This window comes from Chelonoidis abingdonii, chromosome 4 (assembly GCF_003597395.2).
Source record: "Chelonoidis abingdonii isolate Lonesome George chromosome 4, CheloAbing_2.0, whole genome shotgun sequence".
NCBI lineage: Eukaryota > Metazoa > Chordata > Testudines > Testudinidae > Chelonoidis > Chelonoidis abingdonii.
In genome coordinates this window covers 3,115,881-3,141,441 of record NC_133772.1, presented here as the reverse complement: position 1 = coordinate 3,141,441, position 25,561 = coordinate 3,115,881, and the positions used below count along the sequence as shown (strand labels likewise).

At 41.0% G+C, this 25,561-nt stretch overlaps 1 protein-coding gene across 1 annotated transcript; it reads right to left on the bottom strand.

The window, feature by feature from the left end:
• Positions 1 to 8,234: 8,234 nt before the first annotated feature.
• LOC142045728 (olfactory receptor 4S2-like) lies at positions 8,235 to 9,470 on the bottom strand. Its single transcript, XM_075065973.1, has 2 exons — positions 9,459 to 9,470; positions 8,235 to 9,167 (listed from the first exon to the last, which is right to left on the bottom strand). Exon 2 carries the CDS (start codon positions 9,162 to 9,164, stop codon positions 8,235 to 8,237), a length of 930 nt encoding a protein of 309 aa, XP_074922074.1. The 5' UTR covers positions 9,165 to 9,167; positions 9,459 to 9,470.
• Positions 9,471 to 25,561: the final 16,091 nt, after the last annotated feature.

The window sequence follows — 25,561 nt, the reverse complement described above, 5'->3', positions numbered from 1 at the left end:
AAGGGACTCCCCCACCCCTAGTTGATTCAAAGTTACAGGAAAACAGAGGTAAAAATCCTTCCAGCCAAAAGACACATTGACAAGTTAAGGAAAATAAACAAAAGCTAATTCTGCCATTGCCTGGCTGATTATTTACTATTTGAAACATGAAAGGACTGATTCAGAAAGACTTGGAGAACTGGATGACGTCCTGTTCCTCTCCAGTCCCAAGAGCGAACACCGGACAAAAAACAAACTAAAACAAACAGCACAAACAAAGACTTCCCACCAAGAAACATTGAAAGTATCTTGTCCCCCTATTGGTCTCTTGGTTAGGTTTCACCAGGTTCACTGAGAGCTGCTTAACCTTTTACAGGTAAAAGAGACAATAACCCCTAACAATCGTGTTTATGACATGAGCCTAAGACCCACACTAATTAATATTCATAACCAATTATGATTAATAAATATTAATTAATGTAAAATAGATTAAATGATAGCTTACATTGAATATTATTTGTACACCTAAATTAGGCTCCATCTTACCATTCTACTTATGTGAACGCTTCCGACATTTAAGGCTCAGTGGAAAAGTGGAAATTTTTCCAGTTCTTTGTTCAATTTTATACTAATTTTCAGTTAATTAATTGTGGGTCATTATTGTAGTCCCAGTAAGACTGGAGCAACTATGAGCCAGTGATGAGCCCTGACTCGGGTCTGAAGTCGTGGGGTACATAGTCTTGGTTCTGTTCTATATGAATTTGGGTCAGTCACTTCTTCTCTGACCCTGCTTCCCTCCCATTGTTTTTGACCATTTTTAGACTGTAATCTCTTCAGGGCAGGTCGGTTTTTACTCATGTTTGTACAGCACCAAGCAATGGATCCCGTTTAGGTTGAGGCCACAAGCAATGCGCAATACGACTACTAGTAATATTTAATTATGTTCTCATGAACATGTAGGCATGCCGCTCACTATGAGGATCTGTTAATGCCAATGTACTGTTAAATGCATGTAAATAGAATGTGTGTTCCAGTCTATCATAAGGAGTGAGCTTAGCCACGAAAGCTTATGCTGAACGAAGCTAACTATTATGTAGTCTCTCACTTTGCTCGCCCATCTGAGAGTACTGTCCCACTAGACTGAAAACCATGTCACATTCTTCTTTAGTGTACATTGCAGATACAGTTACTAAACACCCAATATTACATGCGACTATCATCTCGAAGTAACATGGTGAGGCATTCAGATTCACTCCGGTGAATTACAGTGATGTACTTCCCTTCTAAACAAGCCCTATCATTAATTTTAGACATTCACAACTCATAAAATAGAGAAGAAAAAATTAAAAGTTACGTGGACAGTTAGATGTCGTCAAGTCACGAGGCCCTGATGAAATGCATCTAGAATACTAAGGGACTGGCGAGGAGATATCTGAGCCATTAGTTATTATTTCTGAAAGTCCTGGAAGACAGAGAGATCCAGAAGACTAGAAAAGAGCACATTAGAGTGCTTATCTCTTAAAGGGAAAAAAGGCACCCAGTCAATGGTACATCCCCAGTCAAGCTTCACTTCTTGTACAGTAGAGCGTGGAGCAAAATAATTAGGAAATCAATATCTAGAAGATAATAAGGTGATAAGTGATATCAGCATTGATTTGTCAAGAAGAAATCATTGTCAATCCAACCTGACAGCCTTTTCAATAGGGTAACGGCCTTGTGGATAGGGGGAATGTGTTAGATTTGGTATATCTAGACTTAGAAGGCTTCTGATACAGTCTTGATGACTGTCTAATTAAGAAAACTAAGAAGCTACTATAAAGTGGATGCAAACTGTTTGGTAAACTGTCCCACAGAGTATGTTATCAACGGTTCACTGTTCATGGCGAAGCGCAGAGTGAAGCGGGTGTCAGCAGGTCATCTGGGACCGTTCTTTTCAATGTCTTCATCAACAATTAGACAATGGCATAGAGAGTAGATTTATACAGTTTGTGGATGATACCAAGCTGGGAGGGGTTGCAAGTGCTATTGGAGGATAGGATGAAAATTTCAAAATGATCTGGAGAACTGCGAGAAAATGGTTTCTGAAGTACATAGGATGAAATTTAATAAGGACAAATGCCGAAAATGTCCACTTAAGAAGCAACATCAATTGAACAATTAAGAATTGGGAGATGACTGCTAGGCAAGGAGTACTGCAAAAAGGGATCTGGGGTCATAGTGAACCAGATTGAAATATGAGTCAAACAGTGGTAAAGCTTTTGCAAAAAAGCAAACACCCTCTGGAATTATTAACAGGAGTATTGGAAGCAAGACACCAGAAGTAATTCTTCCTTCGACTCTGCACTGATTAGTCCTTCAACTAGAGTACTGTGTCTAGTTGTGGTGCCACATTTCAGAAGGATGTGTCCAGAGGAAGAGCAATAAAAAATTCTTAAGTTCTAGAAAACATGAGCTTGAGGGAAGCTTGAGAAGAATGGGTTTGTAGTCTGGAAAAGAGAGATTGAGAAAGGACATGGACAGTTTTTCATGTCCCAAAGGTTGTTCAAGGAGGAGGAGAAAAATGATTCTTCAGTCTCTGGCGGATAGGAGAGCAATGGCTTAAATGCAAGCAAGGGCGGTTTAGATTTGAAATAGTAGGAAAAACTTCCAACTTCAGGGTGGTCTGGACGTGGATAAAATTCCATTAGTGAGTCGTAGATCTCCATGATTGGATCTTTTAAGAGTAGGTTAACAAACACCTATCACGGATGTTCTAGGTGGTGCTGGGCCTGCCAGGAGTACAGGGGACTTGGACTTGATGACATCTCCAGGTTCTTCCAGTCCATATTCTATGGAAATGATGACTATTATATTATTATAATCTTGACATGAGATTGTCTATTATGACATAACGTTGGACACTTGCACTACTGCTATGAAATAATAAAAGTACGGGTAAATAAATAAAGTAGGGAAACATTTCAAAACAAAAGTTTGAATTATTTTTATGGAAAAAATTTTCTGATTTTAATAAGAAATAAGAACGTAAGAATGGCCGACGGGTGAGACCAAACGCTCATCTAGCCCAGTATCTGTCTACTAATAATGGCCAATGCCGGTGCCCCAGAGCGAGGAAGCTAACAGGTAATGATCAATGTGATCTCTCTTCCTGCAATCCATCTCCATCCTTCTGAATGCACAGAAGCTTAGGGACACCAGTCTTTACCCTCCTGGTAAATAGCCATTTATTGGACTTAGCCACCATAAATTATCCTAGTCCCTTTTTAATCATTTTATAGCCAAGCCTTCACAACCTCTCAGGTAAGGAGTCCACAAGTTGACTGGTCTGTTCTCAGATTTTGTGAAGAAGAACTTCCTTTTATTTGTTTAAACCTGCTAACTATAATTTATTTGGTGACCCCTAGTTCTTGTATGTATGGGAATAAGTAAAAATAACTTTTCCTTATCCACTTTCTCTACATCATTTCATGATTTTTTATTACACCTCTATCATATCCCCCCCTTAGTCTCCTCTTTTCCAAGCTGAAGAGGCCTAGCCTCTTTAATCTTCCTCGTTATGGGACCCTCTCCAAACCAAAAATCTTTAGTTGCCCTTTTCTGAACATTTTCTAGTGCTAGAAGATACCTTTTTTAGGTGAAGGAGACCACATCGGTGTACACAGTATTTTGAGAGTGGGCGTATCATGGATTATGTAAGGCAATAAGATATTCTCAGTCTTGTATTCCCTATCCCCTTTTTAATTGATTCCTACCTTCCTGTCGCTGTTTTGACCGCCTCTGCACACTGCGTGGACATCTTAGAGAACTATCCATGATGACACCAAGATCTTTTTCCTTGACTCGTTGTAGCTAGATTTAGCCCCATCACTATTAGTATAGTATAGTTGGTTATTTTTTCCAACATGCATTACTTTACATTTTATCACATTTAAATTCATTTGCCATTTTGTAGCTCACTTAGTTTTGTGAGATCTTTGGAAGTTCTTCACAATCTGCTTGGTTCTTTAACTATCTTGCGCATTTAGATCATCTGCAACTACCACCTCATTGTTTACCCCTTTCTTCCACATCATTTATGAATCAAATTGAATAGGATTGGTTCCTAGGACTGACCTTTGGGAACACACTAGTTACCCTCTCCATTCTGAGGAAATTTACCAGTTAATCCTACCCCTTGTTCTCCTGTCTCTTAACCAGTTCTCAATCCATGAAAGACCTATTCCCTTTTTATTCCCATGACAGCTTAATTTACGTTAAGAGCCTTGGTGTAAGGACCTATCAAAGGCTTTCTGAAAATCTAAGTACACGTTGGACCCCCTTTCCAACTGTGTTGACGCCCCCTTCAAAGAAGCCCCAATAGATTATTTAAGACACTGTTTTCCCTTTACAGAAAGCATGTGACTATTGCTCACAGTTTATGTTTTTTTCTATGTGTCTGACGATTTATCTTAACTTTGTTCGATAATTTATGGGAATTTGCATGAAGTAATATGATTTCATAGAAAAAAATCATTGAAATTGATTATGACATTGTCGTACAGAAAACTAAGGAAAAACATTCTATGCACATAAGCATTTGATGTACTCTATCCTTGCTAAAATACACCAAATCCTACAGCAGCACTTATGGAACCAATGGGGCCCAATGCTTGATCATAGTCAACTGCGCGTGTTCCAGCATTGTCAGAAGAAATTCTTCCAAAGTGGATTTGGAATCTCCATATTTTATTTTTACAATCCAGCAGAGCCTTCCAAAATCCTGGAGGTTGCAGGTTCCATTAAGAATTTCCCTTTGATGTTGTGGATAACTAGTAATTTTGAAGTAGGACTTTGATCTAATGTCACTATTTTTTTTAATAACTTGTTTCTATGCCCGATAAACACAAACACAGAATACAATGGTAACATCCAAAGAGTACTTAGCGTAGGTCCCAGTGGCCATAATTAAACTTCATTGGAAAACAAAAAGTTCGTAATACACAGTTGCAAACTAATATATTACTGTTACACAGATTTAATTACTGATGCTATAAAGTGAGAATGTGCATGCACACTAGAGTTAGAGAAGTCTCCAGATGACTGAAGTAATTGGAAGAAAAGATCCAGACACTTGTTTTGCTTACTCACAGAGCCCAGCTCCTTATGGCCTGGTTAATAGTTAAAACAAAGCAAAACAAAATGCTGATTGTGACTATATATACAACCAAAGCAAGCACTTTGGGTCACTCTGATCACATTTGAGTTTCTTATTTGTTTGTGTGGTTTCAGCTTCGGGTGACCACTCGGTATGTTTAGAAAGTGTTTGGAACCCCAAACTTTTTCACAGATAGTTACTGCAAATTCTTCTGAAAATTGTCCCAGACAGGAGCACTTCTCCACTTCATTATTCTGCCAGATGAAAAAAGTGCTGTTCATCCCTTTAAGTGGGGAGTAGGAAGATATTCATATGGCTTAGGGCCTGTCTTCCAACAAGAACAAATAGCAAAGAACGGAATAGTTAGCATGAGCGATTTCGTGAACAATCCAATAAAGAACATCATTTGGCCAACTACTGTCCAAATCCTTAAATATCAAATTCATTCAAAGAAATCGAAGTTCATTTGAAAATGATTTGTTAAGGCAAAACCTGAGTCTAGATTCCCGGAATTACTCTTTTAAGGAATAATTGGCTTTGACCATGTGCCTGTTTGCAGAGAGATTGTCAGATGTTGGTTTTGTGCCAATTCAGATAGGCTAAACATCACACTTTCTCATATGGATCAATGCAGGATGGTTCCGTCAGTTGGTAAGTGAGGTTTGTGGTTGTTCATCCCACTCCCAATACCATTCTCTTTGCAGAAATGAACAAGGGCAGCCCACCTCCTAAATCTGTGTGCCTTTGATCCAGGTCCAGTGAAATCAATGGGAACCTTTCACTGGCTTTTCACGTAAACACAGCCCACGGTGGTGCAGACTTCCCACTCCAGCTATAGGCCCAGAGCAATCAGGAGTGAGCATGTGCATCTCTGTGACAAAATGTGGCAGAACCCATTTGGGCATGGCACTCCCAGAGCCCTCATGCTTGATTTGCTATAATGTCTCTGCTGCCAAGCTTGCTGATCATTCCTTCCTATGGGTCTTTGCACTGTTATGATGAGGCCTGTAACTTTACTGCAGGAGCACGTAAAACAGAATTGTCATATTGTGAAAATCTCTTATTTAAGTGGTTGCTTAGGAGTGGAGTGAGCTGCTTTTGAAACTGGAAACTTTTTAGCAGCAAATGCAGATTTAGGTAAACTGAATACTTAGGTTGCTTTCACTGAAATTGTTTTGGAATGGCGAGAAGGGAAAGTTTTTTAAAATTCAGAAAAAATAAATATTTGTTTGATTTCTAAAAAATCTTGTAGTTTTTTTTTGGTTCAAATGACTTTTTGTTTTATATTTCCTTTATTAAGAAAATATAAAATATATAAAATTTCCAAAACCAAATCAGCATGTTTCATAATGGTCTAACAAAATATTCATTTGACCCAAAAGGAATTTTTTTTAAAACTTTTCAATTTACAAAATTTGTCCTTTGTTCAACCCAAACCAGTTCCTCTCCCCACCATTTTCTTTTGAAATTTCAGTGAACTGAAAATCTATTTACACAGCTGTCCATGGCATAATTCCCAAAATTTGAACCTTAGAATCCAAAAGATGAGTACACAGCATGAATTCCCCTAAGTAATTACCAGCGTAGATTTGAATAGGCTGCCACCACCAAAAGTATTAGTGTTTTGGGGCACTCTTGTCCCCCCAACTTCCCTGGGGACCCCAAGACCCCAATTCCTTGATGTCTCACAACAAAGGGAATAAACCTGTTTCCCTTCCCCTCCTTTCTGGCCTCAGCTCTTCCCGCCTTGGGCCACTAGGAGATCACCGTGAGTCAAACTCCTTGAATCACCACACGAGTAGGAATGTTACCTCACCCTCCTCCTCCTCTTTTCCCTCCCCAGAGGGCCATAGAGATTCAAGCTCCGTTAATCTAAACCAAAGAGGAAATTCACCTTTCCCTTCTACCACAATTCCCTGGTGAGCACAGACTCAGTTCCTTGAGCTTAACGGAGGAAAAATCACTCAGGTTTATAAAAGAAACTTTTGTAAAAGAAATAGGAAAAGTAAAAAATGATCTTGTAAATATCTCTCTTCTTAGTCTATATGAATCTGACTACCCTGTAAAGCATTTTCCATCCTGAGTTTACAGAAATAAATTTTACCTTTTCTTTCTTTAATTAAAAGCTTTCTTTTTAAGAACCTGATTGATTTTTCCTTGTTTTGGAATCCAAGGGATTGAGTCTAAACTCACCAGGGATGGGTGGGGGGAAAAGGAGGTGGATAGTTAAATTCTCCTTGTCTTAAGACCCAAGGGGTTTGGGTCTTGGGCTCCCCAGGGAAGGTTTTGGGGGAACAGAAGTGTGCCAGACACAGACTTCTGGCTGGTGGCAGCATACCAAATTTTAAGCTAGTAATTAAGCTTAAAAGTGATCATGCAGGTCCCCACTTCTTAAACCCTAATGTTCAAAGTGGGGAAAAAACCTTGACAGCTCACCAATCTGTTTGATCAGAAGATAAAAGTTCTTGTCCCGAATCAGGCTCCACAGAATTTACAAAGGGCCCTCGGGGGTATGAATGGAAGTTTACAGATATAGCTGTAAAGACTTTTTATTCAAATCAATGAAATAGGAAGTAAACGGTAAAATAATCAGAGTTACAAAGGAACAATTGCATTACTGCTATTCAAAAGATACATATGGTAATGTAGCATTATATGCTACAAAGCTTTGGTTAACACACTCACACCCTTCCTTGATAATCTGGTGATAAGAGACACAGGCCCAGCCTCGCACTTGGGGTTTCTCAATTATTCAGTGAGAGATGCAGTGCTTAGAAGAAACTAATGGTCAGAGCTATCAGAACTAACTTAGGGTTTACTTGACTAACTTGAACTTAAACAGAAAACCTAAGAAACAAAGTAACAATAAAAGTTAAGGGAAACCAAACTTTGCTAGTTCCCCTGAAACATAGAAAGTTAAGAACAAGCACAGCCTTCTAATAGTAGTAGTCGTAGTAGAGAGATAGAAAAGAAGAGGCTACACACAGCAGTATACATAGAAAATCATTGGGAATTTTCACAGAAAAACTGAACACCTCTGATATTAAAATCTCTTTTCTCTAAAATTCCTGATGAATCGCATTACTTGGCAGAACTACCATCATTCCACACAGCACATTTTTCATTTCACACCTAACATCACTTTTCTGCTCCTTAATTTCCTCATGGCATTTTTCACCTCCTCATTGCGCAGGGTATAGATCAAGGGATTCATCAGAGGGGTGATATTGGTGGAGAAAAACGTGACCATCTTATCCACTGAGAAAGTGGTGGAAGGTCTTAAATACATGAAGATTAATGGCCCGAAAAATATAATCACTACAGCAATATGGGAGGCACAGGTGGAAAGAGCTTTGCGACGACCTTCCGAGGACCGACTTCTCAAGGAGACTAAGATGATGACATAGGACACAACCAGCACAACAAAACAGGTCAGGGAAATTATCCCGCTATTAGCACTGACCATGACGCCAACAAGATAAGTGTCAGTGCAGGCCAGATTCAGCAAAGGGTGCACATCGCAGAAATAGTGGTCAATCTCGTTGGGCCCACAGAAGGGTAACTGGATGGTAAGGAGAGTCTGAACTATGGAATGAATAAAGCCACCCACCCAAGAAGCCATCACAAGGGAGCCACAAACACACCCGGTCATGATGGTTGTGTAATGGAGGGGTTTGCAGATCGCGATGTAACGATCGTACGCCACCACTGTGAGGAGGAAGATTTCAGTGCACCCGAAGAAATGGGCCACAAACAGCTGTGCTATGCAGCCATCAAAGGAGATGGTTTTCCTCTCCAGGAAGAAGTCCGCAATCAGTTTTGGGGTTGTGACAGAGGAAAAGCACATGTCTATAAAGGACAGGTAGCTGAGGAAGAAATACATGGGAGACTTCAGATACTGGCTGTTCTTTACAGTGACAATAATTAGAAGGTTTCCCAGCACAGTAGCGATATAGAGGAGTACAAAGAACACAAAACACACAGGCTGTAACATCTCATTGTGGCAAAGTCCCAAAAGGATGAATTCAGTCACATTCTGTGTGGGCTCCATGGACTCAGTTTAAATAACAGGTATATGGAATATCGCTAATCCAACTGCCATGACACAAAAGAAGAAGAAGAACAATCAACGGATATTGACCAGTGATGAGATAAATGTCAAGATGCATTGACTGAAGTGGTAGACTTTGTCCAAAAATGAATATGGGCACTATGCAACTCAAGGAACTAGAGGAAATTGGCTTGAGTTGCATATTGCCATGAACAGTATATACTCCAAATAATTAGAGTGGAAACTCTGAAGCTGATTCATTCTATTCTTCCCCCATAGTGAATCATCAAAGACTTTAACTGTAAGTGAAAAATTTAACTTTAACTACACTTTGCAATCAGCCCTTCCATGATACTGATTCTATTTTATTCCTACTGCATTGTTAAACACCTTCAGAAATCCCATTTTTCAACAAGGATAACCATATCTCTTACCTTTGCATCTGAGTACATATATGCTCAAAAAAGATTTATTTGTACATGCAAATATGAAACTGAGTCATCTCGTTCAGTAACCAATGTTTGTAAACTGGTCTGATTATTTTTGTCACAAAAGTATTTCATAACATTTACGTTTAGTTGAAAAGCCATTTTAACTGGAAAAAAATGGTTTCAGTGGAGAATATTCACCAGCTTTACACAAAACCCCAATTTCAACTAGAATTGAAACACTAATTTATCAGCAAGACTCATGGATTCACCTTAGATTATTAATGCTGCTCCAAAAATGCAAAGTAGCCATAAACACTGTTTCATTGACCAGTTAACTCGCACACCAGAGTGGTGGAAATAAGCTGAAGCCTACTAGCAAACTTGACCCTTTGTGTGTTATCATTTGATGTGAGGTGACTGGAATTAAATTTTCTCTGTTCAAACAAAAGTAATTATGTGTGGTCATAAACTGGCTTGGATTAAATATGATGTGCGGATGGTCACGGCTTACAGACTAGCATGTAATAAACCTTTTTTATACATTTCAAAACTAAAATTAAAATAATATGAAGATTTTTCAAGAAGGAAGCTTGCAATGAAGATTTTAGAGTCATTCATCATATTTTAGGTGAATTAGTTGGAGACTGATTGATGGAGCGGGGAATTAGATTGGAATGATTCTTAATAAGTTGCTTCTTTTTTTTTTTACATTGGTAGAGCTAAGCAGGAAAAGAACAGCATAAAATACACAGGCTTGCTGGAAAATTCACATGGGTTGTATTTGCAGATCTCAAAACTTACCTGCAAGGTGATGGGTTTTATTTTCCCTGCTTCTAACCTGGTCCCATAGTAAAGGTCTGAACAACAGGAGGCAGTTGATGAGGGTGATTTAGAAGGTCATCAGGTACTCCCTGCTATATGAGTTTTCTGCTTTGTAAATTTCATCCTAACATCTTTACAAGCCCTGTGTTAGGATGTCCTTTGCTGTCTGTCTATTTTGCCAAGGCCAAAGTAGGAAACTAGAGAAGTGGTTTGGTCAAGGCAGCCCTCAGCAATCTTTTCACATCAACCACTCTCGCAGCTCACAAAGCCTCAGGTCTAAGACTGTCTTCATCCCTCACTCTGCAAAATCTAAGACCCAACATGATTTTTGGGAAATATGGTCTCTCTCCTTGTTGTGTAGTCATAGCAGAAATATTTAAAATAAATATGTAGTGGCAGTGCGTCATTGCCTGGTTAATGAGCTCCCAGTGGCTTTTCAAGGCTTCTTCACTGGAAATAGTTTTGAAGAAGCACTCCCCTAGGCAACTTTAAACATCTCTTTGAAGCAAACTTTCAAAGCTCTGCTGAGAGTTAGTCCCTTTCATTGTTTTCCAACTCCATCTTTCAATATGACACGACTCTTCGCCTGCCTTCTACTATTTTCGCCAAGTGATGGCCTTAGAGATCTTGCTATTATCTGGTTTCTTCTACTTGTGTCCTCTTCATAAGAAGAGGGCACAGGAAATCCTGGGTCAAGTTCCTCATTTCTCTCCTATGCTTAGAAAGTGGACCTCGAGAACTTCTACGTGATAGTGTGACTCAGCTGTGACAGGACCAGGGCTTCTGACAAGACTTGGACAATGGGATTTCACTGCAGCATCAGTTCTCATAGACACCCCTCCCAGCTTGGTATCATCCACAAACCTTATAGGTGTACTCTCTATGCCATTATCTGAATTGTTGATGAAGACTGTAGAAGGGTGGGACTGGGGCTCAACCCTCCCTGAGGGGAGGAGGGGAGCCACACCAGCTTCCCACACGCTGTCGGCCCGTCCCTTGGCTTCAGGATTGAGCCAACAATGCCAAGTCGCTTGGGAGCTCAGGCCTCCTCTGTAAGGCTGAGCCCCAGTACAGAGTGAGAGGACGCCGGCCTCCTGCGGCAAGGAGGAGCAGCAATAGTCTGATTCCCAGAGTTAATAGGCTCAGGTGCTCAGGCAGGGCTGAGCGGCAATAGTCTGGTTCCCAGAGTTAATAGGCTCAGGCCCTCAGGCAGGGCTGAGCAGCAATAGTCTGGCTTCCCAGAGTTAATAGGCTCAGGCCCTCAGGCAGGGATGAGTGGCAATAGTCTGGCTTCCCAGAGTTAATAGGCTCAGGCACTCAGGCGGGGCTGAGCAGCAATAGTCAGGCTTCCCAGAGTTAATAGGCTCAGGCGCTCAGGCGGGTTTGAGCAGCAATCAGTGAGTTTATAAGCCGGGCCCTGGAGCGGGGCAGGGCCCCAGCAGTTCAAGCTCAGGCCTCCCAGCAGGGGCTGAGCAAACACAGTGGCGGCTTGTACAGCCCAAGCCTGGGCTCAGGGTGGGGCAACAAACACAGCTATGAGTCAGGCCCTCGAGCAGGGGCTGAACAGCAAGGTAACTGGTACAAAAGGTCTCCTCAGCCCAGGGGGGCGGGGGAGTCTGCCTCCTTGGAAGGGTGGCAGGGGGGACGCAGACCCTCCCACTCCACTGTGTCCCAGCCTAGGGCCCTAGCAGCAGCAAGGATTCGCTGCAGTCAGTGGGGATCGTGGCCGCAACACACTGACATAGGCTCAGGTATATCTACAGCCTGCCTGGGTCGGCTACCCCCGGGCCACTTCCAATCTCCCCCTCACTGGGTACCTGACATCTGCCGGCATCGTCCTTTTGGTCCCAGACCATGGGTTCCTGAGGATACCTGGCATCGGGAGGTCCAGGCCACTCCTCTGGGTACCGGGTGTGGGGAAACTCAGGCAGATCCTCTAGATGCTGGGCATCGGGGAGCTCAGGCAGCTCCTCCGGGTACCGAGCATGGGGTAGGTCAGGCCAGCACTCCTCCGGGTACCGAGCATGAGGCAGGCTGTGTCCGGCGGGCGTTCGGGCACCAGCATCTGTCCTCTCCGGCATACTCCCACCAACTGAGCGCTGGGGCCGGGCTTTTATATTTCCTGTCCCGACCCTTGACTTCCGGGGGGCGGGAACAGGCGGCGGTGCCTCCGCCCACTGCCATGCCTGTTCTGGCTTGTCCCTCTCAGGCGCGGCGGGGAGTGAGGCCTCCTCGCTATAAAGACATTGAAAAAAACGGTCCCAGAACTGATCCCTTCTGGACCCCACTCATTCTGCCCTTCCGCCATGACTGTGAATCATTGATAACTACTCTGTGGGAGCAGTCTTCCAACCAATTATGCATCCACTTTATAGTAGCTCCATCTAGATTGTATTTGCCTAGTTTCTTAATTAGAAGGTCATGCAAGACTGTATCAGAAACCTTACTAAAGTCTAGATATACCACATCTACCACATTCCCCCTATCCACAAGGCTCATTACCCTGTCGGAAAGGCTATCAGGTTGGACTGACATGATTTCTTCTTGACAAATCCATGCTGACTATCACTTATCATCTTATTATCTTCTAGATATTGATTCCCTAATTATTTGCTCCATTCTCTTAGCTGGTACAAAAGTGAAGCTGACTGGGATGTAATTGACTGGGTTGCCTTTATTTCCCTTTTAAGAGATAAGCACTATATGTGCTCTTTTCCAGTCTTCTGGAATCTCTCTTGTCTTCCAGGACTTTTCAGAAATAATAACGAATGGCTCAGATATCTCCTCAGCCAGTCCCTTCAGTATTCTAGGATGCATTTCATCAGGTCCTGGTGACTTGAAGATATCTAACTTGTCCAAGTAACTTTTAACTTCTTCTTTCCCTATTTTAACGAGTGTTGATGTCTCAAATTGAATGCATCTTCTTTCGAAGGGCAAGTAGCATCGCTGTAATTAATCGAGGTGAAACAGAGCATCTCATCACCAGGACTCAGAGTAGCAACCGTGTTAGTCTGTATCCACAAAAAGAACAGGAGTACTTGTGGCACCTTAGAGAATAACAAATTTATTTCAGCATAAGCTTTCGTGGGCTACAGCTCACTTCTTCGGATACACAGAATGGAAGACATTCCATTTACATTGCATTTAACAGATCCTCATAGTGAGCACATGCCTACATGTTCATGAGAACATTAATGCAAAATTATTACTATTAGTCGTACTGCAGCATTGCCTAGTGGCCTCAACTGAAACTGGGGACTCCATGTGCTTGGTGCTGTACAAACATAGTAAAAAGACCGTACCTGCCCTGAAGAGATTACAGTCTAAAATGGCAAAACATGGGAGGGAAGCAGAGGTCCAGAGAAAGGAAGTGACTGACCCAAATTCATAATGGAACAGAACCAAGACTAGTACCCATGACTTCAGAGCCAGAGTCAGGGCTATCGCTGGCTCATACTGCTCCAGTGCTACTGGGACTACAATAATGACCACAAATAATCTAACTGAAATTAGGTATAAAATTGAACAAAGAACTGGAAAAATTTCCACTTTTCACTGAGCCTTAAATGTTGGAAGCGTTCACATCAAAGTAGAATGGTAAAGATGTAGCCTGATTTAGGGTGTACTAATAATATTAATGTAAGCTATCGATTTAATTCTATTTTTTAATTAATTAATATATTATTAATAATTGGTTATTAATATTAATTAGTGTGGGTCTTAGGCTCACCAATCTGTTTGATCAGAAGATAAAACTTCTTGTCCAAATCAGGCTCCACAGAATTTACAAAGGCCCTCGGGGTATGAAGGAAGCTCACAGATATAGCTGTAAAGACTTTTTATTCAAATCAATGAAATAGGAAGTAAACGGTAAAATAATCAGAGTTACAAAGTTACAATTGCATTACTGCTATTCCAAAAATACATATGGTAATATAGTATTATATGCTACAAAGCTTTGCTTAATATACTCACACCCTTCCTTGATAACCTGGTGATAAGAGACACAGGCCCAGCCTCGCGGTTGGGGTTTCTCAATTCTTCAGTGAGAGATGCAGCTGCTTAGAAGAAACTAACGCTCAGTTATCAGAACTACATTAGGGGTTTACTTGACTAACTTAAACTTAAACAGAAAACCTAATAAACAAAGAAGAAAAAGTTTTAGGGAAACCAAAACTTTGCTAGTTCCCCTGAAAACTTAGAAAGTTAAGAACAAGCACAGCCCACTAATAGTAGTAGTCATAGTGAGAGAGATAGAAGAGAAGAGAAGAGGACTAGAGATAGAGTAGAAATAGAGTAGCGAGGTGGGTCACCTCTTTTAGAGGGCACAAGTGCCGGAAATCCTTCCTCTTAGCCCCAAATTTCATTCCTCACCACAAAATGTTAGGCTTTGCTTACACCATAGGCTAGTATGTATGCGCGTATTGAATAACATGTACCTACGCACTTATATATTTTATACTAATAACATTTTACCAAGGAATTAATTAAATGTTAACTTTCTAACTTGAGAACATGGGTGGAGACATTATGTAACCTGTTAACCATTGGCTAATGTGCTTATCTTGTCTTGCTGCAAAACTTATCCCGGGGTGTGGAACTGCCCACAAAGTCACTTTCCCCCACCCATGGAAAATCTATATATTCTATTTTAATCAATTGATTGACAGTGTCTCTGAGCCTAATAAGACAGGTGATGCTCCGCCAGAGCTATGTGTAATAAACTCCTATGCTTACCCTCTACATGCTGTGGATTTATGTCCTTCACCAAATTATTATATATAATCTTTCCTTATAGTATATATATATATATGTAAGCAGGTTAATCCTATAGGCTACACATAGCAGGTTTCAGAGAAATTCATTGGGAATTTTCACAGAAAAACTGAACACCTGTGATATTAAAATCTCTTTTCTCTAAAATTCCTGATGAATAGCATTACTTGGCAGAACTACCACCATTCCACACAGCACATTTTTCATGTCACCCCTAACGTCACTTTTCTCCTCTCTAATTTTCTCATGGCATTTTTCACCTCCTCATTGCGCAGGTATAGATTAAGGGATTCAGCATAGGGGTGATAATTGTGTAGAACACCGTGACCATCTTATCCTCTGAGAAGGTGGTGGAAGGCCTTAAATACATGAAGATTAATGGCCCTAAAAATATAATCAAAGCAAAATATTTATTTTTTCTGAAATTTTTAAAAAGTTTACCTTCCCCCTTTACCAAAATAATTCAGTGAAATCAACACTAAGTAGTTCAGTTTACCTAACTCTGCATTTTGTTGGTAAAAAAGTTTCAGTTTCAAAAAGTCAGCTCACTCTACTCTTAAGTAATCACTTAAATAAGAGATTTAACAATATTCTGATTTCTCTTCTACATGCTCATGTAGTAAAGTCACAAGCCTCAATCATAACCGTTCAAGGACCCATGGAAGGAATGATTCAGCAAGCTTTGCAGCAGAGACATTATAGCAAAATCAAGCAGTGAGGGCTCTGGGGCAGTGCATGCCCAAATGGGTCCTGCCACATTTTGTCACAAGATGCTGCTTACATGCCACTCCATGACATAAAGGAAGCTCACAGATATAGCTGTAAATACTTTTTATTAAAATCAGAGAAACAGTAAGTAAACGGTAAAATAATCAGAGTTACAAAGTTACAATCGCATTACTGCTATTCAAATGATACATATGGTAATATAGTAATATGTGCTGTAAATCTTTGGTTAATATACTTACACCCTTCCTTGATAGCCTGGTGATAGGAGACACAGGTTCAGCCTCGCAGTTGGGATTTCTCAGTTCTTCAGTAAGAGATGCAGTGCTTAGGAGAAACTAATGTTCAGAGCTATCAGAACTAACTTAGGGTTTACTTGACTAACTTAAACTTAAACAGAAAACCTAAGAAACAAAGTAAGAATAAAAGTTAAGGGAAACCAAACTTTGCTAGTTCTCCTGAAACTTAGAAAGTTACAAAGAAGTACAGCCTACTAATAGTAGTAGTCGTATTAGAGAGATAGAAGAGAAGAGAAGAGGACTAGACATAGAATAGAAATAGAGTACTCTAGCAAGGTGGGTCACTGCTTTTAGGGGAACAAGTGCCGGAAATCCTTCTCATGCCCAAATTTCATTCCTCACCCACAAAATGTTAGAGTTTGCTTACCCCATAGGCTAGTATGTATGTGCGTATTGATGACATGTACCGACACACTTATATTATTTCCGTTCTTTAGTCATTTCAGTTCTTTCCCTGTGGTCTACCTGTTAAGTCTGTGAGTACAAATTGAAATCCTCCCTTTCCATTGTTCCATTGTCTATTGGTCTAGATAAAAGCTCTCAGCTATTTAGGTAACAAGATGTAGATCAACTTTGCTTTCTGGATAAAAGGTCTTACTATAGATATGCTAACTTTGCCTTAGCTTAACATACAAGATATGGCCTGTAGATCTCCTGCATTACAGCCAAACTTACTTTATTATAAATTTACAACCTAGTACAATAAACCAAATACTTAAACTAAAAGAAAATATTATATATAATTATTTAATTATTATATATAACCTTTTCTAATAGTATATATATATGTAACCAGATTAATCCTATAGGCTACACATAGCAGGATTCAGAGAAAATCATTGGGAATTTTCACAGAAAAACTGAACTCCTGTGATATTAAAATCTGTTTTCTCTAAAATGCCTGATGAATAGCATCACTTGGTAGAACTACCATCATTCCATACAGCACATTTTTCATCTCACCCCTAAAGTCACTTTTCTGCTCCCTAATTTCCTCATGGCATTTTTCACCTCCTCATTGCGCAGGGTATAGATCAAGGGATTCAGCATAGGGGTGATAATGGTGTAGAACACCATGACCATCTTATCCACTGAGAAAGTGGTGGAAGGTCTTAAATACATGAAGATTAATGGCCCGAAAAATATAATCACTACAGCAATATGGGAGGCACAGGTGGAAAGAGCTTTGCGACGACCTTCATTAGATTGAATGAATCCTAATAAGTTGTTTCTTCTTTTTTTTTTTACATTGGTAGAGCTAAGCAGGAAAAGAACAGCATAAAATACTCAGCCTTGCTGGAAAACTCACATGGGTTGTATTTGCAGATCTCAAAACTTACCTGGATGGTGATGGGTTTTATTTTCCCTGCTTCTACCTGCTCCCGTAGTAAAGGTGTTCGGGTCTGAACAACAGTAAGCAGTTGATGAGGGTGATTTACAAGGTCATCAGTTACTCCCTGCTATATGAATTTTCTGCTTTGTAAATTTCATCCTAACATCTTTACAAGCCCTGTGTTAGGATGTCCTTTGCTGTCTGTCAATTCTGCCAAGGCCAAAGTAGCGAACTAGAGAAGTGGTTTGGTCAAGGCAGCCCTCAGCAATCTTTTCACATCAACCACTCTCCCAACTCACAAAGCCTCAGGTCTAAGACCGTCTCCATCCCTCACTCTGCAAAATCTAAGACCCAACAAGATCTTTGGGAAAAATTGTCTCTCTCTTTGCTGTGAAGTCACAGCAAGAAAATATTTAAAATAAATATGTAGTGGCAGTGCGTCATTGCCTGGTTAATGAGCTCCCAGTGGCTTTTCAAGGCTTCTTCACTGGAAATAGTTTTGAAGAAGCACTCCCCTAGGCAACTTTTAAACATCTCTTTGAAGCAAACTTTCAAAGCTCTGCTGAGAGTTAGTCCCTTTCATTGTTTTCAAACTCCATCTTTCAATATGACATGCCCCCTCGCCTGCCTTCTCATATTTTCACCAAGTGATGGCCTTAGAGACCTTGCTATTATCTGGTTCCTTCTACTTGTGTCCCCTACATATCAAGAGGGCACAGGAAATCCTGTGTCAACTTCCTCATTTCACCCCTATGCTTAGAAAGTGGACCTCCGAGAACTTGGGCAAAAGGCAACAAGCTCTGTGGACCTGCTGTGCGTGAACAGCCATTGGATCAGGCCTTAACCAAAGAGAACTCATACCCAACAAAATCAATGGAAAATTGCCAGGTTGACTTAGTGGCTTTTGCATCACCCCTTAATCACTGCTAATATGGGACTGACTAATGCTTGGATTTCTCTTCTACGTGATAATGGGACTCAGCTGTGACAGGACCAGGGCTTGTGACAAGACTGGGGCAATGGGATTTCACTGCAGCATCAGTTCTCAGAGACACCCTGGCTGCACAGGATGATGGGAGTTCTGAGGAAATGCCTGGTGATGTGGCCACTGCTGCTTCCATTCCAGGATGTTATCTTGTATTCCACCCTATGCTATAGTCTGGGGTGGCCACTGCTGTGGAAAGTGTGGGAAGTCTAGCAGCATGACTGGTGCTGGGACCTCCATCTCATATAGGCACTTGATACCATTCACAGTGAAAGTGTAACTCACTAGTGAATGTGTGGTCTCTGACCTTCCAAGTGCCTAAGTGCTGAAGCTGTTGTTCTTTAATATATTCAAAGCTATAATACCAACTCCTGCCTTTACAATCTGGAGAGATCCCCAGTTAAAATCCTTGGTGTGTTGGGTGTCACAGATGGAGGCTGCTACAAAAACATTGTAGGGGAATCATGGAATCAAGGATATAGAAGATGTTTGTACTTTGTATGGCTTTTCAAAATCTGTACATGGGGGTGGGGAGGGAAGAGACTATGGCTTGAAACCTCCCTTCCTACTTAGGCAGCCATAGACAAACTGGTCAATCATAAGAGAAGAGTTAGTTATTCCCTGTGGCAACACAACGTTGTGTCATGAAACCACAAATTGCAATGATATGGCCAGATCAAGCAGCCATTTGAGACACTCAAACTATCCCATTTGACATAGCATTCATTGAGAATTATCCATCTGTTTTTGCTAAGCAAATTATTCATACAAGCAATACTGATTTTCTTTGGTACCATAATTGAAACTCTTAAGTATACATGACAATGTTTTCAGAATGGGTAATTTTCACTTCTGAGTTGTTCACAAACTGTTCGCTCAGACTCTTCTCTCTCTGTATTGAATTTGGAAGGTTGGCGGCCTGCCAATCCCTTCCTAACTCTAAATATGGACCTCAGCTGGCTTAAGTAAACCCCCACTGTCCCAGTCGTGAATGGAAACAATGGAGGGACTGCGGAAGCCTCTTGAAGCCCCTTTAAGGTCAGAGGACAGAGGACCTAAGCAAGGAAATTATCCATGTGCCTGCCGAGCTGCTGTTTGTGGCTTCCAAGGTGTATGGCCTATAACACATGGACGCCAATTCCTTACCATGCTTTGCTCCTGGATCCACTCATTGACCTGTCTCAGCAGAGCAAAGAACAGCACCGAGCCTTCACTCATCCCCATACTGCTCCTAGGCCTCAGGACCCATGCCTTGGTGGGGGTCTGTGTGTGCTAGCTCTGTGCCACCAGAGAGTGGCTGCACCAAATGGAAGAAGTGAGCACAGAATCCACACATTCAAGATGGTGGGGAGGGTGAAGGAATCTGATTCCCCTCCTGATGAATAGACACAAGGCTCAGAGTGCACTTTGTGGCATCCCTAAGGGAATATCCCATCCAAAGCCCTATTGCTGCCAACTTAGCATGAGCTAAAAACCAACGAGCTGTGAAGTTACAGCAGAAATATTTAAGGTGAATCATATAGTGGCAGCATGTCATTGCCTTGGGTAATGCATTCCCAGAGGAATTTCAAGGTGCTTCCATTGGAAGCAACTGTGAAGAGGCAGCTATGCCATATTGCTTTGAAGACATCTTTCAGCCAAACTCTTGGTGCATGTTGACAGTTAAGCCCAGATTTTTAGGCATTTCTCCACTCAGCATTACAAGAGCTAAGGGACTTAGCTACACTGCCTTTTCAAAACTGACAGCTTCTAAGCAGCCTAAATGAGACTGAGACTTAGGCTTCTAAGTGTCTAAATGGCTTTTGAAAATGGGATTCAGCAATCTAAGTCACTCAGGCCTTGTGATACGGAGCAGAACAACATCTAAATACCTTTACCAATCTAAATACCTTTACCAATCTGGTCTTTCGTCCCTGTCAAGGTTTCTTTCCCCAGTTTGAACTTTAGAGTATAAATGTGGGGAACCTGCATGAACTCTTCTAAGCTTAATTACTGGCTTAGATCTGGTATCCCTGCCGCCAGCCAAGGTATCCCTGCCTACGCTAAGTATCTCTGGATGTAACCATTGTATCCTTGTGTTGGTGTTTATCTGGGATAAGAACAAGATTATAAAAAAAAAAGTTATCATTAGATCCGAATCCTACTTCAAAAGTTACTAAGTTACCAATAATCAAAGGAAATTCTTAATGAAACCTGCAACCTCCAGGATTTTGAAGCTCTGCTGGATTGTAAAAATAAAATATGGAGATTCCATCTTTTGCAATGATTTCTTCTGACAATGCTGGAACACAGCTGCAGTTGACTATGAATCAAGCATTTGGTCCATTGTTCCATAAGTGCCCTGTAGGATTTGGTATATTTTAGTAAGGCCATAGAGTACAGAAAATGCTTATGTGCATTCAAAAGGTTTTTGTTTAGTTTTCTGTCTGACAATGTCATATCAATTTAAATGATTTTATTTCAGTGCAAATTCCCATAAAAAGGAAATCAGAAAATTTAATTTCAGAAAAATAATTCAAACTTTTTGTTTTGAAATGTTTTCTACTTTATTTTCATTTTTACGATACTTTTATTATTTTCATAGCAGTAGTGCATAATTGTCAAGTTATGTCATAATGGGACATCTCATGTCAGATAATAATAATATAATAGTCAACATTTTCATAGAATCATAGGAGTGGAAGGGACCTGGAGAGGTCATCAAGTCCAGTCCCCTGCATTCATGGCAGGCCCAGCACCATCTAGAACATCCCTGACAGGTGTTTGTCTAACCTGCTCTTAAAAATCTCCAATGATGGAGATTCCACCACCTCCCTAGGCAATTTATTTGAGTGCTAAACCACCCTGACAGTTAGGAAATTTTTCCTAATATTCAACCTAAACCACCCTTGCTGTAATTTAAGCCCATTGCTTGTCCTATCCTCAGAGACTAAGAATAACTTTTCTCCTTCCTCTTTCTAACAACCTTTTAGGTACATGAAAACTGTTCTCATGTCCTCTCTCACTCTTCTCTTTTCCAGACTAAACAGACCCAATTCTTTCAATCTTCCCTCACAGATCATGTTTTCTAGACCTTTAATAATTTTTTGTTGCTCTTCTCTGGACTCTCTCCAATTTGGTCACTTCCTTCTTGAAATGTGGTGCCAAGAACTGGACGCAGCACTCCAACTGAGGCCTAATCAGTGCAGAGCAGAACGGAAGAATTACTTCTGGTGTCTTGCTTCCAATACTCTTGTTGCTCTTCTCTGGACTCTCTCCAATTTGGTCACTTCCTTCTTGAAATGTGGTGCCAAGAACTGGACGCAGCACTCCAACTGAGGCCTAATCAGTGCAGAGCAGAACGCCTAGGCAGTCATTTCCCATTCTGTATGTGTTCAACTGATTGTTGCTTCCTAAGTGGAGCACTTTGCATTTGTCCTTATGAATTTCATCCTATTTACTTCAGAACATTTCTCCAGTTTTCTCCAGATCATTTTGAATTTTCATCCTATCCTCCAAAGCACTTGCAACCCTCCCAGCTTGGTATCGTCCACAAATTTTATAAGTGTACTCTCTATGTCATTGTCTAAATGGTTGATGAAGACATTGAAAAGAACGGTCCCAGAACTGATCCCTGCTGGGACGACCCACTCACTCTTCCCTTCCGCCATGACTGTGAACTGTTGATAACTCCTCTGTGGGAGCAGTTTCCAAACAGTTATGCATCCACTTTATAGTAGCTCCATCTAGATTGTATTTGTTTCTTAATAAGAAAGTCATGCAAGACTGTATCAGAACCTTACTAAAGTCTAGATATACCACATCTACCACATTCCCCTATCCACAAGGCTCGTTACCCTATCGAAAAAGGCTATCAGGTTGGTTTGACATGATTTCTTCTTGACAAATCCATGCTGACTATCACTTATCACCTTATTATCTTCTAGATATTGATTCCCTAATTATTTGCTCCATTCTCTTAGCAGGTACAGAAGTGAAAGCTGACTGGTCTGTAATTGCCTGGGTTGCCTTTATTTCCCTTTTTAGAGATAAGCACTATATGTGCTCTTTTCCAGTCTTCTGAAATCTCTCTTGTCTTCCAGGGCCTTTCAAAAATAATCTCTAATGGCTCAGATATCTCCTCAGCCAGTTCCTTGAGTATTCTAGGATGCATTTCATCAGGTCCTGGTGACTTGAAGACATCTAACTTGTCCAAGTAACTTTTAACTTGTTCTTTTCCTATTTTAGCATCAGAACTTACCCCATTTTCACTTTCATTCACTATGTTAGGCATCCAAATGCCACCAGTCTTCTTGGTGAAAACCATAACCAAGAAGTCATTTAGCACTTTTGCCATTTCCACATTTTCTGTTATTGTTTTTCCCTCTTCATTTAGTAATGGGCCTACCCTGTCCTTGGTCTTTCTCTTGCTTCTAACGTATTTGTAGAATGTTTTCTTGTTACCCTTTATGTCTCTAGCTAGTTTGATCTCATTTTGTGCCTTGGCCTTTCTAATTTTGCCTCTATATACATTTTTTAAATGCAGGGGCTGGAAGAGGTGGGGTAGGGGCAGGGCCAGGGATGTGGAGGGGTCAAACACTGACTGGACAGAAGAGAAATCAGTGCTTATGGAGACATGCGATATTATCAATTTCTAGATACTCTAAGTGGAAGTTGAAGGGAGAGGATTTGCTTTGTGGTTGGGGTTGTGGCAGGCTTGCCTTGTGTGTTGGGGCACGGGGTCAGGTTTTTTGCATTTCAAATTTGGTAACTGTCATAAATATAAAGGAAAGGGTTACAGCCTTTATATATGCAGGAACATAAAATCCCTCCTGGCCAGAGGTACAGAATCATTTTACGTTTAAGGGGTTAAGAAGCTCAAATAACCTGGTTGGCACCTGACCACAAGGACCAATAAGGAAAGAAGATACTTTCAAAAGGGGGGGGGGGGTGTTTGTGCTCTTTTTGTTTGTTCCCTCTCTGGACAGAGAAAGACTCCAAGCAGGTAAACCATCTCCTAAAAAGATACCAGAAATGATACTTCTAAAATTACAGAAATTGTAAGTAAAGCAAGGAAATGCCTTAGATTATTTTTTGGTTTAGCTTGTGAATTTTCCCTATGCTAAGAGGAAGTTTTATTCCTTTTTTGTTGTTGTTGTTGTTGCTGTTGTTTTGTTTTTGTTTTTGGTTTTTTTTGTAGCTTGGAAGCTGAGCCCAAAGGGGAATTTTCTGTGCTTAAAATCTTTTTATTTACCCTGTAAAGTTACCTTCCATCCTGATCTTGCAGGTGTGATTCTTTTACATTTAAAAACAAATAAAATTCTTCTTTTAAGAACCTGATTGATTTTCAGTGTCCTAAAAACCCAGGGGGTTGGTCTGTGCTTGCATTGTAACCAATTGGTTAGTATATTATTCTCAAGCCTCCTCAGGAAAGGGTACGAAGGGGCTTGGGAGAATATTTTGGAGAAACAGGGACTCCAAGTGGCCTTTTTTCCTGTATTTTTTTTTAAAGCACTTGGTGGTGGCAGCAATACTGTCCAAGGACAAGGAAAGGATTTGTGCCTTGGGGAAGTTTTAACCTAAGCTAGTAGAAATAAGCTGAGGGGGTCTTTCATGCACATCTCCATATCTGTACCCTAGAGTTCAGAGTGAGGAGGGAACCTTGACAGTAATCCTATTTGGCGGATGTGAGGGACTGATCTTTGTATTGCAGGATTTCTTTTTCGCCAGGCATTGAGACCTTGTTGTCTTTCTTCCTTGCTAATTGGTACCTCTCTCAAGCCTGCTGCCATCATACTTCCCCTTGCTGCGTCTGACCTTCCCAAAATGGCTGCGGCAACACTTCCTCCCCCTCAGCCACAATCATCAAATCTTAATTTTTTTTTCTTTAATAAAAATCTCTCTTCTTGCACTCAGCCACTCTCTAGTTACAAGATAGTGAAAATCCCATTCAACATCTCTGAGATTGCAGAGTCATTTTGATATGCTCTGCTGTCTGCAGACACTGGATTGTCTTTCAGGAGTTTCTCCCCCAGAGGCTGCTTTCTGGGACTGGGATCTGCCAGTTTTCTCAGCCTTCTTTTCAGAGTTGGCTCCACAGGTGGTTATTCATCTGTACGGCACAGCTATGCGGATTCAGATTCAGACATCTGGATTAAACCACTATCTTGTTTGCTGGTTTAGTCACATCCCTTCCCCCTTCCCCCGCCCCTTGCATCCTGTTTTCAAGGAATATCTATTTGTGTTTAGTAGCAATTGGGGTACGACACTCACACACCGCCAGTGGCTATGGCTCTAAGATCAAGTCATTGGTCCCCCATGATCTACACCAACACACTGGGACCCCTAATGTGGCAAGAGTATCCCTTGGGGGTGGTGTAGAGAAATCTCTGATCCATTCAAAAGATGGCAACCATACAGAAGAAAGTGTGGGTGGGGGAGGGAAGCTCCCATGTACCAGCCAGATACCGAAAGTGGTATCCTACTCCATCCCCTGGATCGGCTGCCCAGAGGAGGAGAAGTGAAAAACACTGACAGCAACTAAGTCAAGCCTGAAGTGCAACCAAGAGAGAGTAAAGATCAAACCCCACTGCATGTGAAAGAGCTCAAGAGATGTGTTCTTTACACAGATACAGGTAAATATCCACTTAAATCCGAGCTAGGACCAATCACGTGAGTTAGAGACTTTAAGAAGAAGACAGTGTGAACATCCTTCTGTACAGCAATTTGAGAGTGTGTGTGCGTGTGTGTGTTCATCTCTGTGTGTTACTAACTACTCTTCAAGCAGACACTAAATACTCAAGTCTATTTTTCTGTTTTTGATACTGTAAGGGATCCCTGGGTTAAAGTAGCATCATTCTAAAGCTGCTATAAGTCTGGAGTTTTAGAAATCAGTTGGTGTTTGTGCCAGAATCCAAAAAGTTACAGGCATTGTGTTAATTGGAGGGGGGATATATTAAGCAAGTGGAGCTGAATGTGATCTTTGTGAACAGTAAAGCTTCATAGGCGAGAGGTGCTAGGAAACCATTTTAGGACTTGTACTTCCT